General features: G+C 32.2%; 1 protein-coding gene across 3 annotated transcripts in view; it reads left to right on the forward strand.

The window, feature by feature from the left end:
• PRKACB (protein kinase cAMP-activated catalytic subunit beta) overlaps positions 1-14709 on the forward strand; it is a 109683-nt gene that overhangs the window by 91392 nt on the left and 3582 nt on the right. For all 3 annotated transcript variants that reach the window (XM_025052068.1, XM_006919355.2, XM_006919354.3), the window contains one exon: positions 9336-9500. In XM_025052068.1, the coding sequence (XP_024907836.1) occupies positions 9336-9500 (165 nt within the window). The remainder of the gene's footprint in view (positions 1-9335; positions 9501-14709) is intronic.

Here is a 14709-nt window from a genome sequence, read left to right on the forward strand (position 1 = left end):
TAACAAGGCAGTGATTTATTTTTTAAGAATTTGATAAGTGATTATGTAAAATCTCAAGAAAGAATAAGAACCAAAGGTCATATGAAGAATGATGAGAGAACTAAAATACTTTAAATAATTGAATGAGAGAAGCATATTTTACCAATACAAAGATTAAGAATGCAGAAATAATTCTTCCAAATAATTTAATCGCTGGTAATTACGAAGTTCCTGAATCTTTACTATATTGCTTTTATTTATACTTAACTTCATAAAAGGAATCAAATTAGCTGACAAGAGTGCTGTCACAACTAAATTTCATTTACTTAAAAAAAAATTGCTTTAGTTAAAATGAATATATCTTCATCTATATGAATTGGCCTCGGTTTGCCAGTCGTCTACATTGTGTAAATTTTTTTCAGCTGTTTATGAATATGTTTTTATTTCATATCAGACTTTAACATTAAGAATCCAATATTAGCTTAAAATTTAAATCTGTGTATATTCCAAAATCATAACAATTTAAATCTTAGTCGCCTTAGAGTAGCAACATGAAATTTTATATCACAATATCTGATTTTTTCTTCATTTATTTAGAAATATGATAGAGTGTTTTGTTTTTAACTAAAAGTGCTGGATTAGCTCTCTCCATGTTGGATGTAAAGTTATTTTCATTCATTTTTCCTTTTACTCATTTAAAGTAGAAATCCTCAGGGAGCATTTAAGATCTTGTTCCCTGCCATATGTCATCAGTTTGGCTCAAATGAACCCTTACAAAAATTCTGAAAAGTAAAATTAAGTAGAACTCATGAAAGCAGAATATTGCCATTAAGTTATCTTCAGGATATGTATTATATAAACATAAAATCATATTCATTGTTTCTCAATAAAACCATCTGCTTCAACACTCAAATCCAAACTAGAATGTATGGCACTCCACGTTACAGAAATATTGTCTTGCTCCTTAGTAGCTAAAAGCCAAATAGGAGATTAATAGGTTTTAAAAATTGTTTTAATTGTTCAAGTCATTAAAAACCCAATTTTGGTCTTTAGTTGTGGATCCTATACTTATATTTAAAATTTTTAATGGTTTTAATGATATAGTATATCATTTAAGAATATACTTTTCATTCACAATTGTTTCACTAATTTTTTAAACATTTTTGTAATGTTTTATGTTAATTATATTTTCATTCTGAAACCATGTTATAAAGATTATAGGTATCAGTGACTTATCAAAGTTAAAATAAAATGTATTTAATGAAGTGATTAATTTACTAAAGTACATATATTTGAACATTAGTACTTTCTCTATTACAATATTTTAACTCAAGCTGATATTTTTAAATGCACAGAAAGATGATCAATCAGCTTGTTAGATTCCCTCCTACATATATTTTGCCTTTAAAAAAACAGACGAGGTGTTATTTAAATGTCAAATTATTCATGCACTGTTAAGGTTCAGGTTTAGAAATGCATAGTTGACAGAAAAATCTTATGATTCCCACATTAACTATGCCTCATTCTAGCAATATGTATACTGAGATTTTGTATATAGTCTTTAAATTTCATGCATCAATGCCCTATACTTTATGACAAGAATCAATTATGGTTTCTACAGCAACTCTATCTGGCTACATTACTCTTGAAGATATAAAAGTTAATATTGTGTTACAAAATGATACTTGTAAATAAGGCAGTCAAGTAACAGCTGTTGTGGAAAACATAACTTTAGAGTCTTGACATATAATTTAAAGACTCTTAGCTTCATATATGTAAAGTAAATATTATTCCACTTTTAATTAGCACCAAAAATGTACAAGGAAACACTATACAAAATATCAAGTTGTAAACATATATATATGTGTGTGTGTACACACACACACACACACACACACACACACACACACACACACAGAATGATCAAAGAGTTGCTTACTTTTTTCCTGAAGGGAAATTTACATTCATGTATGGAATGGTAATTGAGTAGCAGCAAAATGGCTATTCCTTCTGCATCAGGAGTCTCTGAGATCATTTTTAGGTTAGAAAGATTCACTAGGTGGACTCAAAGAATTCAGCATATAGAGATAATCAAGGAATGAATATTTCCCATTATAATGAGTACCTTCATGGTAAGGTACCTTACAACGGAAAGATACAAAGCAAAATCAGCAAAGAAAAAAGGCACATGGGGGCAAAGTCCAGAGGAAACCGAGCATAGGCTTTCAAGAGTCCTCTCCCACTAGAGTCACAAGAGACGCCCTTAATTTCTCCAGCAACAAATTGTGACAACACTGATGAAATGTCGTCTACCAGAGAAGTTCATTAAAGGCTCAGGGTGCAAGGATTTTCTTGAGATCACATATGTACCCTCTATATAGCATGTACCAAAATCCCAGACTCCCAGAATATAAACATATATTCAGGATAAACAATATTCGTGTAAACAGCCTAGGGACAGCAGGCCACCGCTATCATTTAGGGAAAGAAAATTTCTATCAGCGAGGAGTGTTACCATTCCAATTCCCAGGTACCTGGCAAGGGCCAAACCTGCAAGCAGGTCTTTCTGACGGTAGCATTCTCACTTGCTCTCTTTTCTCTTTTCTGCACATGTTCTATTTCCTAAAGAACATACACATATGCAGATAGACCCCTGCACTTTTTCTAAGATGCCATTGTTATGCTTTTGGTGAAATTAAAATGCCATTTTCTATTTGGCTGTGGCTATAGTTTAAGAGACTTAGAGTACTCAGAAGTCCTTTTCATAAAATACAAAAAGCACTTTTTCCATTTGCATAAATCCCAAAGCCATTTTTTAACACCTTGCTGTGATCATTTAAAATGTGATCATTTTAAAATGTGATCATTTAATACCTGCTTTGAGACAGCCCTTTACTCTAATGGTCCTGTGGACAAATAATTGCAACTTGTTTGGCAGGGGAGAGAATGAGGATGGGATGGGTGTAGCCCCCTGCAACCATCTAGATGTATTATATCTATCACTGTTCCCTCATAGGTGAGAGAACAGATCACAGAGGCTACAACTGTGGTACCAATAGTTTTAAATATTTTTTTTCCTAGCGATTCTGTTTATTTATAGGATCCAGATTGATTACAGTTTTCTCAGGTTTTAAGAGGCAGTGTGGAGCTTGGCACCTTATCTATAGAAAGCCTAACGTATGAAAAGTTGTTATGCTTTTTGGAAAATTAACTATTGTGTGTGCTAATTTTTGTTAGATAAATTTTGTACTGGAGTTGTAGGTTTCTTAGAACTACCTTTTTTAGAGAGATAATTTTTAAAAATTTATTACAACATGCTTGTGGACAGAAGTTAATATTATTACTATTTGTCGGCTGTGTGCAAATTCTTTTGAGTCATTTAAGCCCAGTAAAATTTATCCTAATGCATAAAAGATTATGTTACTAGTTAAACGATCTTTTCCTCAGTCAGTTGCAGAAGAATAGCACTAAAATTTTCCCCTTTTTCTTCAGTCAAACATCAGTAAATGAGTTAGTGAATTTCAATCAGCAGGGTGATTACAATAACAACATGAACTGGTTGGCTTCCTCTTAAATTTTTACAAAACAATATCCATTACTAAAACCGAAATGTACAAGACTTTATAATGGGTGCTGAAAGCAGAACAAATATTCTGTTGAGTTTGCTCAATTCAGAATGAGTTTCATAATTGGTTTAACATATTACATAATATAATTTGACAAAGTTCTTTAAGATATCAGCTATGTTCACAATGTTGTCTTTATAAAACAGGGTTATAGTTGTCCATTTTCTCCCTCCCTCTATCAAATTTAAGTACCATAAGAAGAAAGTGTTTGTTCTATAAATTAACAGGTAGAGCATGAGACAAGAAGAAAGAAGGAACTTCCTGCATTCTCCAACTGATTTCTAGCACAGACTGTTTTTGGGTTGTTTGGAAACATGATGATAAATATTACTGTCTTCCAAGTTTCTTCTTTGATTAAAAAATTCTGCTTCAGATCATAAAATGTTATTCTTTTGGAAAGATTAAAAAAATGAAAAATGTACTAAATTAGTGCCTACAAGATACTAGGCGTGATGCAAGGCAGTTCATGAAAGTTACTTAATTTCTTTTCATACCTGCCAAATGACATGTACTGTCATCATTTTATAGATGAGTTAACTGAGACTCAGGTAAAGGGATTTCCCCAAAGCACAGAGCACGATTGTAACTGGAGTTGAGATTAGAAGCCAGATATTCTTCCTACTAAAGAAATAACTTGGTAGAATTTTGAGATGGCAAGCCTGGTCAGTTTTATTTAGTTGAACTCCCTCATCTTTTATGAAGGTAAATCAAGATGTAGAATTGACCAAAAACAAAAGGTAGTTTGTGGCAAAGCAAGAAATAGACTCTAGTTCAGTGGTTCCCTTATCCTTTCTCTTGGCTTCAGTGATTCTTCATAATCTTAGTTTTATTCTTGCATTACTGATTTTTCCTTCTCAATCTCCTTGGCTTGGTCCTCTGCTCTTCTTTCTCTGCACCTCCTCCATTGGTGTTCTTCTCATCCAGTCTCATGACTTTTAATGCCAGCTGATAATTTTTGAATTTATTTCTTTAGTCCAACCTGACTCATAAGTTACAGATTCTTGTATCCAACTGCCTACCTGAGATCTCCACTCCATGTCAAATAAATACCTCAAATTCAACCTGTCTAAAATTGATAGATTTTTATTTTCCCTAACAAATGTACTCCTCCCACCGCCTTTCCTATCTCAGTTGATGGTAACACCGTCCTTTCTGTTACTCAGGCCAAAACACCCTGGAATACTCACTGATGCATACAAAAAACATTTGGCTCTGTCGTTAGAAGATATGCAGAATTCAACCAGTTCTTACCACCTCCACTAATACTGCTCTCTTCTGAGTCACTAGAGTGGGTCTTTAAAAATATTACATCAGATCCTGTTACTCTTTTCAAAACTTTGCAGTGATTCTCCATTTTCTTCAGAGTAAAAAATTAAAGACCTTACAATGCAAGATTTTGAGAGGAGTGCTAGGATGACAACATCTTTAAAGTTTCACTCTTGTTGCTAAGTTATTATTTATCATCTGTCTTCCTCACTATAATGTAAACTCTGTGAAGGCAGGAATCTTTGTCTTGTTTTGTTTACTATTATATTTGAAGAACATCAGTGCTTAGCACACAGAAGGTGTTCAGTGAGTATCTGTTGGATTTGAATTCAGGCATTTATTAAATATTTCTTGAGTTCATCATGAATGCCAGACTGGTGCTGGTTACAGCAGATCAGTGTGGTCTCTGCCCTCAAGAAGTTTTCTTGAAGTGGATGCCCACTGTCAGAGATAATGATTCATTTGGTCTTCTGTGTATTCCAAACATCTGTATTTTTTAAATTATCACAGATGATTTTGATACATATCATGTGTTTTGTGTGTCTCACCTCACTGTATAATTAGATTTATTTCCAAGAACATACCATTAGGAAAGTTACTCAGAAGTAACTCGGTCTCTAAAAGTTTGAAAAGAATTCTAAACAGGAAATATTAGGAAAGAGAGACCAAATAAACAGTCTAGGAAATATATGTTGCACAAACACCTCTTTCATGTTAAATTATTCTAGTTTCCAATAATCTTATCTCTCAGATCTAATGGTTTAAGGGATCTAGACTATCTCTTTTCCATATCTGGCTCTTTGCAGCTACTTTCACATTGTTTGACCTATCTTGGACTGGCAGAAATATGTAAGAATCAGGAGGATTAAGTTATTTTCCCAACAGTGAAAATGACTGAGTTGGTAGCTTCCTTGGAGCTTAGATTCCTTATCTTTAAAATGAAAGTTTAGACTAAATTAAACTAAGCTCTCTCTTACTCTGATATTCTGGGATTCTGATTTCACTTTCTGATTTCACTTTAATAGTGATAGAAATAATACTCTTATTGATACAGTTTTGAAGGAAAAAATCGTTCTTCCCATTATAGAAATCTCCAGTGTTTCTAGGTTAATATACTATAAATAAAAGTCATGCATTTAAAATATAATTTTAAGTTATTTTCTCTTTTTTGCTAATTGTAGTTTGAAAGACTAACATGGCTCTTTGGAAAATTCAGTCAACAAAGAAACCATATTTCTGGTTACATTTCAGAACAATAACGGGAAAAAAATACTTTCACAATAATTCTCATTATTTCTCACCCAGTATACTTTAAGGCTATGATAGATTCCCATCATTAACATGGTTTACTATGAGAGTGTGGGCTACCTATCAGACTCTCTGGGATAGAAGAGGATGTGATGTGGAGGTGAGGAGGATATATCTATAATTTGAAAAGGCTCCCAAATGATTCTGATATCTACTATCATAGCTCCCCCTATTCTGCCACCATTTGAGAATCACTCTTTTGAAAATTAAACAGATACTCATACACATTAACTAATTCAAGGCCATCACTTTATCTGCATTACAGTATAAAGAACTACTTTATTTAGGTGTGTATATTCTTCATGCATTGCATTGCACATTACCTAAATTCAGAAGATAATTTATATGTACTACATTACTGTCTGCCACGAAAAGCATGAAGAGGAGAATAACTAACACATTCCATTGAATAGTTTATGCCAACTGTATTCTAAACAATGATATGTCTACTTCAGATAAGTGTTTCTTTGGAATCTAAACAAAGAATATAACCACTGTGTAGATAAATCATGTTATTTTTCAAATAGACAGTGTGCCTTTTGAATACTCCCACAATCTCTAGTTTTTACTCCAACTAGGATAAATGAGGAAATGTGCAGCAAATATTTTTAAGATGAAAATTTCAGTCTTTTATAAGATTCCTGACAATAACTTCATGAAAATGGTACAGAAAATTAAAAGTGTATACCCTGGAGTCAGAGTCAGGATTACAGCTCTACCACTTATTAGCTCTGTAGTCTTGGGCAAATTACTTAATCTCTGTAGGTCTCAGCTGCATCACCTTTAAAATGGGGATAATAATCATACTTACCTCAGTGTTGTGTTTTGGATTATGAGCCAGTGTATATAAACCCATTAGCACAGTGCCTAACTACTAAGCCATTTTGTCAGAAGTAAACCCTAGAAAAGGTGGTAGTTCGTGTCTTTTTTTTTTTTTTTTTTTTTTTAAAACTAAAAACCTATTACAATCTGTAGTAATAAAAGCTTTGCAAAAATGAGGCTTTTATTCACTAATTTATATGAGTTGATCCCAAATCCTGGTCATTTATTAGCTATTCAACCTTCAAATAGTCTTTGGTTGCTTGCCACAAATATTAATTTTACTCTGGTGAGAAGATGTTTTTAGTTTATTATATCCATTAAAATTTTTTTTCTAGCAGAAAAAATAAAATTTCTGCATAACGAAGTGAATCGAATTGCAAATAGTGGTTCTCAAGCTTTCATGTACATGTGAATTACTTGCAGAGAGAAGCTCAAATTTTCAGGCCTAGTACCCCCATCATCTGAAGTAAGCCCCAGGAATCTTCATTTTTACCCTCTCCTCTCCCAGTTGGTTTTAATGGAAGTGGATCTTAGGGCCACACTTTCAGAAACATTTATTCACAGAATAGCATGAGAATGGCAATCAGAAGACAATGGTTATGAATCTAGCATTGCCATAGAATCTAGTTTTGCATGCTGATGATTTAACTTATACTATGAGAACATGAGAGTCTACATCAAGTATGTCGAGCTTTTTGAAAGTCAGAATATAAATTAAGGAGTTCTGTATGTTCAAAGACAGCCTGATAAGGAGCAAAATTCATGAGGCTAGGAATCATAAGACTAGATATCTAGTCCCAGCTCTGACACTTTAAAGTCTAACGATTTGCTAAGTTATATAATGTCTGTGAAACTTAGTTTCTCCATCTTTAGAATAATTAATGCCATATTCACTGAGCATGTCATATCTAACTAGGATATAAGTTCCATGAAATCAGAGACTTTGTTTTTGCTCACTACTGTATATCCAGCACCTAGAACAGTGCCTGGTACATAGTAGATACCTAATAAGTAATTGTCAAATGGATGAACTACATTATTTGAAATGAACTAATAAATTCTAGGAATAAAAACACAAAAATGGCACAGCTCCTTCCCTCCAGAAGTTCACAGTTTGGGAAAGACAGACATGCACAAGTACTATAGCATAGGTAAATGAATGACTATGTTGTGAAGATCAACTGAGGTAATGTAATTCTGTACTATTCAAGTTATAAGTGATGATGGTACTTGTAGAGAACCAAAGAAAGAATGCAAGGAGTTCAGAAATGGGTCTAGTAACCCTTTAAAGAGTTTTCTACAGAGGTCTATAGTTAGTTTGATGTCGAGGCCATGATAATCCAGAGAATATTGTCTGTGTTTAGTAGGAGTGAGAATATGAAATGGGGCCAACACGTGCAATAATAGGAGAATGGGATTAGAAAGTGAACATGCGTACACATGTAGATATATGTTGCATACATAGATGCATGCACATACATACCTCCATGTGTAATGAGGAAGAAAGCAACAAATAGAAAACGATAGTGGAGAGATGGTAGTAATGAAAGAAAGGTAAGGAGGCATAGATGCAGCTATTCCTTTTAATATCATCCCTTAGCAGAACCCATTTCAGTTTGTTAGTACCCATATTAATAAAAGGATGAGAACTGGGAGTCAGGCTGGAGTAGAGAGTCAAAGGAGAAAAATGTGTTTAAACAAAAAATAGATCTCCTATAAATGATAGTTTATTTTATCGATTGCCTAATATATAACATCTTCAGTTATTTTGAGGTTTTTCATTTCTTTTTAAGACTAGAGGCCAGTCAACTAATTGTAAAGTCTTTGTAATTTAAGAGGTGGAAAATGCTTTTAAACCAATCTAAATTATTTTTAAATCATTGCATAATAGCAGAATTATGCTTAAAAGTCACCCACTAATAAATGAAAAATGGTTTTGTATGCTGTGAAAGGCAGTGTGGGTTTTGGTAATCATTTTTAGACTTCCTATTTTATAATCTCTTTTTTAAATGTGCATACTGATATCCTTATATGCTGCTTTTTCTATTTAAAGTACAAGTTTAAATTTGTATGTCTCTAAGACAGTTTTATAATGAAGGATCCAAAGGGTCTCTCTTAAAGATGGGTGAACCTTCTGACGTTGCTAGAAAAGTTCTGTATGTTATGCACATTTTTCTGGACTGAGACACATGTTCTTAAAGAGGATTCATGACCAAAGCAAGGCCCCTAAGGGAACAGCTTTTGTTCAAATAATGACCTGGCCCCTTAAAAAAGTCTTTCTGAAATCATAACAGAAATATCGTGAGTGTTTTACCATATGGTGTTTCTGTGCAGGTTCGATTTCCATCACACTTCAGTTCGGATCTCAAGGACCTTCTAAGGAACCTGCTGCAGGTGGATTTGACAAAGCGGTTTGGAAATCTAAAGAATGGTGTCAGCGATATAAAAACTCACAAGTGGTTTGCTACAACAGATTGGATTGCTATTTACCAGAGGAAGGTGAGCCTTTTCTCTCTTTGATTTAAAAGCTTTTTTAAAGTTGGTGTTTAAACAAAACAGAAAAAAACTCATGGATACAGAGAACATTTTGATGGTTGCCAAATAGAAGGGGTTGGGCAGGAGGATGGGTGAAAAGGGGGAAGGGATTAAGGAGTACAAATTTATAGTTCCAAAATAGTCACAGGGATGTAAAATACAGTATAGGGAATATAGTCAATAATATTGTAATAACTGTAATGGTGTCAGATGGGTGCTAGATTTATCATGGTGACTTTGTAAGTTATATAAATGTCTAATTGCTATGTTGTACACCTGAAACTACTATAATATTGTATGTCAACCGTAAATGAAAAATTAAAAAATTATCTTAAAAAATAAAAATACATTATATGTAGCAAAAATATTTTCAACTTAACACATAGTTTAATATTTTTTACCTTTTAAATCAATCCTATGCAAGACTTAAAGGACCTTTATACCCCACAACTTAAAAATATGTTTTCTCGCTGATAAAAGAGAAAGCATATATTCTGTTTTGACCATCAATATGAAATATTTTCCATGTTAAATTTTTCCTACTCATGCTTCTAACTCTTCACAATACCATGATAATTATATATTAGACAATGTCCTAAGGGTTTGCATTTCAAAACTGATGTGAAGCCACATTAGAAAGACAATATGTAAACAAATATAGTCTCCAACCCAGAATTCGCAAACAGCCAGATTTTGTAACATTTAATTGTTAGATTCATCAGATATTTTTCAGTCTTTATTACTTTACTTTTGTAATAAATTCAGACATTTAAGAAAAGATTCTGCTGTGCTGAATTACTTTTATCTCTTTTACTTCTTAATTACCCAGTTAAAGATAATTTGCAATTATAAAGTGTTTTCATCTTGAATATATTTAATTTTTTTTCATAAACCCAAAACTTCTAATGTTTCAGGCTTGCCATATTTAATTAATGCTGTGCAGCCACATGAGTGAATTCCCTTAGGAAAAAAAATGTAAATGCTCTAAGTATTAATAGCATAGGTTTTCTAATTTATATTTATATAAAAGATTATAAAAACAAAGCATTAAAAGAATTTCAAAATGCAGTAAATAAAAAATATAGCAAGACCAAAACAATGTGAGTGCAGCGTAGCCTCTGCATCTCATAAAAGGGGTTCAGAAACAAACTAACCATTAAATTCATAAAACATAGGTATTAGCATCACTATTTCAACTGGAGATGTTATATAGTCAGTAACAAGGTCCTTAGCAATTAAAAATAGATTTCAGATCTCATAAATAAACACTTCGTATTTTCATATTTTTTCTATTTTTATTTTATTTCATTTTTACTTATCTATTTTTATTATAGTCGACATACAATATTATATTAGTTTCAGATGTACAACATCTGATCCTACAGTAACATATCTTCCAATGTGATCATGACATCTAGTTTCATATTTTTTTCTGAATTTTCTGGCACCAGTACAGTACTTCGTAATTAATTAAAAGCAACTCTCTGTAACTTCTCATTTTAATCTTTGAAGTGAGAAAAATTTTATCATTTTCTCCATTTTACTACTAAAGAAAATCAGCTCAGAAAGGTTAACTACTTTAAATATAATCAGATAGCTGCTAAATAATACCTATGTTTGATTTTAAGTTCTTCAAATCTCTAATTCCAGGATCACATTACCCCTTTAAAGACCTTTTAATATTGTTATTAAAGTGAAGCTCTAAACCACTGAACAATACATTTTTCATAAATTTGTTATAGATTTTAACAATTATCTGCTTAACTTTTATGCTTTGAGCATTTTTGAAGTAGGAAGACTTTCTCAAAAGGCAGCAAAGAAAGAGCATGAACTCCAGTTAGGTAGACATTGATCTGAATCCTAGATTAGTCAACATTAGCAATGTGATATTGACCAAAATATTTAAAGTTTGTAAAGCATCAGTTTTCTCATTCTTAAAATTTGGATCAAGGTAGAGAATGCAAAAGGAAGAGTAGTTTGGGGAGAAAGTTTAAATGGATTAGTCTAGGCTCTATTTTTCTTTCTGGTTGAGGTATGTTCATAGCAGCATAATTCACAGTGGCCAGGACATGTGAGTGCAGCGTAGCCTCTGCATCTCACAAAAGGGGTTCAGAAACAAACTAACCATTAAATTCATAAAACATAGGTATTATAATTATAATCAGGTAATTTGTTGAGTAAGTAAATTTGAAATCATCATAACCCCACCATCCAGGTAGCACCTCTAGTAACATTTGGCACATTCATTCTTTTTTTCTATGCTCTGCATCACTACAGTCCATTCCCATGACTTCAGTTACCACCTAGGATCTATTGCTCCAACCCTGCACTTTCTCCTTAGCTTCAGACTGTTAATATCACAATTACGACCTACTACACAATTCCATTTCGTTGACTTATTTAATCTATGCTTTCTTTGAGGACTTTTTGATCTAACTTCTTTTTGTTATTATTGTTTAATAATTAGCCACTTACCCTCTCAGCATTTGTTGAATACTCTTTAGTTGACCTCGTATTTGAAATTCTACCTTTACTAATACTAAATTATATACTTCATAATTAACATGTTATGTTTCTACATTTATTCAAATATTTTCTCCCATTCAGTAAAGTTTTAGAGACACCTCTCCCGTACAATTTCAATTTTTGCTTAAAGTTATTCCTTAAATTTGTCTTTTGGGTGCTATTATAAATGTATTTGCTTTCCCATTAGAGTAGAATATAGGGGAATACGTATGATTTCTATGTTTATGTTGTAATTGGCTACCTTACTAATTCTGTTATTGATTTCCATAGATTTTTCATTGATTCCCTTGGATTTTATTGACAAATTTCTATTTTGTTTTATTATCTATACTAGAATGTCTAGAATAATGTTTTAAAATAGCAGGGCTGTTGAGCTTCTTGTCTTGTTCCTGTTTCGAATGGGAATACCTTTCCTGTTTTATCATTAAATATGAAGTATTCTTGATCAGGTTAAGGAAATATCTTTGATTCCTAGTATACAGTTTATGTTTTCTTTGACATGTTACTTTGGAGAAGTATATTGGTGAGATATCCTTATATTCCTGAAGTGAATACCATTTAATCATGGAGTATTATTATTTTAGTGTCAGCCTGAAACCAATTTGCTAAAATTTTATTTAGAATTTTTCACTTCCATAGTCATAAATTTTATTTTATGACTTGTAGGTTTTGTTTTTTGGTAGTTGATTATATGGATTCATAAAACAAGTTTGGAACTTTTCCATGTTTTTTATTATTTAGGATATTTAAGAAACATAGGAATTATCTTTTATTTATTCCTTGGAAGTTTTAACAAACTAAGTCTTTGGATATTGGTCTCTTCAAGGTTTTGCCTCTTCTTGAGTCAATTTTAGAAATGTATATTTTCCTATAAAATCATCCATATACCTTTGTAATTATCACTGTTTATATTATCTTTATCGTCATATTTATATTTAATTAATGCTACATTTAGATGTATTTATTAGATTTGCTTAAGGTTTGTCCATTTTATTAATTGAAAGATCTGTGATACATTTTGAATCTTTTCATATATTTAGAAATAAAAATTTCTGCTGTTACTTAGCAAACATTTAGTAATCTATGCAACATCATGTATTGTATTTTTAACATTTACCTTTAAAAGGGTTTAGAACTGAACTGATACTGCTCGTTTGATACTGCTCCTAGGGCTTGACTTATCCTAGGAGCAAATAGCTTGTCTGCCAAAAAGTAGCACACTATAACAACCAGGTTATAGTATTAGGCAAATTGATCAACAGCAAATCTTGCTTATCAATAGAAATGGACTTGGAGATCCCAGGATAATTTACAAGTAGAAATAATTTAGTGCTTTAACATACCCATTTGTTTTAATACTGTCTCAATTATAACTATGTGCAGCATTGTAAAAATAATAGTAAATTTGAATAGTTTCAGTCTTTATTAACTCTCTGACACTCATGAACAGTGAAGTAGCCAAAGGCATCTAGCAGAAAGACAGGAAACAAGAAAGTAGCCTGGACAGCTCTAACTGGACAATCGCTCTCTAGAGATGATTGTACCAATAGGTGTGATCCTAAATTGCTTCCTGACTTGAGATGAGGTGACTGTCTCCTTAAATCATTATTCTTCATGGTGCAAACAGCATCTGCTCCCCAAAACAGGGTATGCAAGGCAACCAGCTGGCAAACAAAAAGATATTAGACTTTACATTCCTATTTATTTGTTACCTTATTCCTTTTAAATGTCTTGTTTGTATGTATAACTTAGAATAGTGTAGTCATGCATATAAGTAAATAAATATACATGTATTGGTGGTATATACTCAATGTTTTATTAAAATCATATAAATCAAAATACTTTGGAGACCACTTGTATAGATATTAGAAAACTCCGGAACAGTAGTAAAGAATCATGAATTTGAGACCTGCTTTAGCCACTTATTAGTCAATTTTCTGTTTTATAATCTGCAAAATGGGAATAAGGATACCTACCCTACCTCTCTCACAGTGTTGTATTGGGGAAGAAAAGTAATAGTGGTGTGTATAATTATTTGTAAACACTATAAATGCTGTGTAAATTGTCATATTATTTTTTCAGCATTGAAAATCTTTTTCTCAAATATATTCAGTACAACACATTAATCTTTATAAAGACTGTCTTTTAAGTAATGGGAAGACATTTTATTTTTAGAATCCAAGGAGAAAAATGTTCAGAATTTAACAATTCTATAATTCTAAAAGAGATATGTTTTTTTCCAACTACCCAGAAAGTTTGGATAGCCAGATATTGTAAACAAAATATACCTGGGAATTTAAAAAGGCGGGGGATTAAAAGTAAGTCTGAGTTACCTGTAACCTTGGGAGAAAAGGAATTAAGAAAAAAGAGATAGAAAAATAAAGGTTTTAGAAATAAGAAATCAATTAAGAAAAACTTCAGTGCCAGCATTTTGATGCCAACAGTTAATTACCTTAGAAATCTCTCAAGTATTGTGTTGGCCTGTACTATTCCTTGAATGAAAATGTTGAGATGAATAGCAAAACCTACTATTTGCTGCTTTTTCTAATGCTGTTATCATTTAGGGATTTAAAGACATTTAAAGATACCACTGAGTGGTCATAGTGAGAATTTATTTTCCTTCCCGTTTGGAAGGAAACTCTCAGGC

This window comes from Pteropus alecto, unplaced genomic scaffold, assembly GCF_000325575.1.
Source record: "Pteropus alecto unplaced genomic scaffold, ASM32557v1 scaffold25, whole genome shotgun sequence".
Taxonomy (NCBI): Eukaryota; Metazoa; Chordata; class Mammalia; order Chiroptera; family Pteropodidae; genus Pteropus; species Pteropus alecto.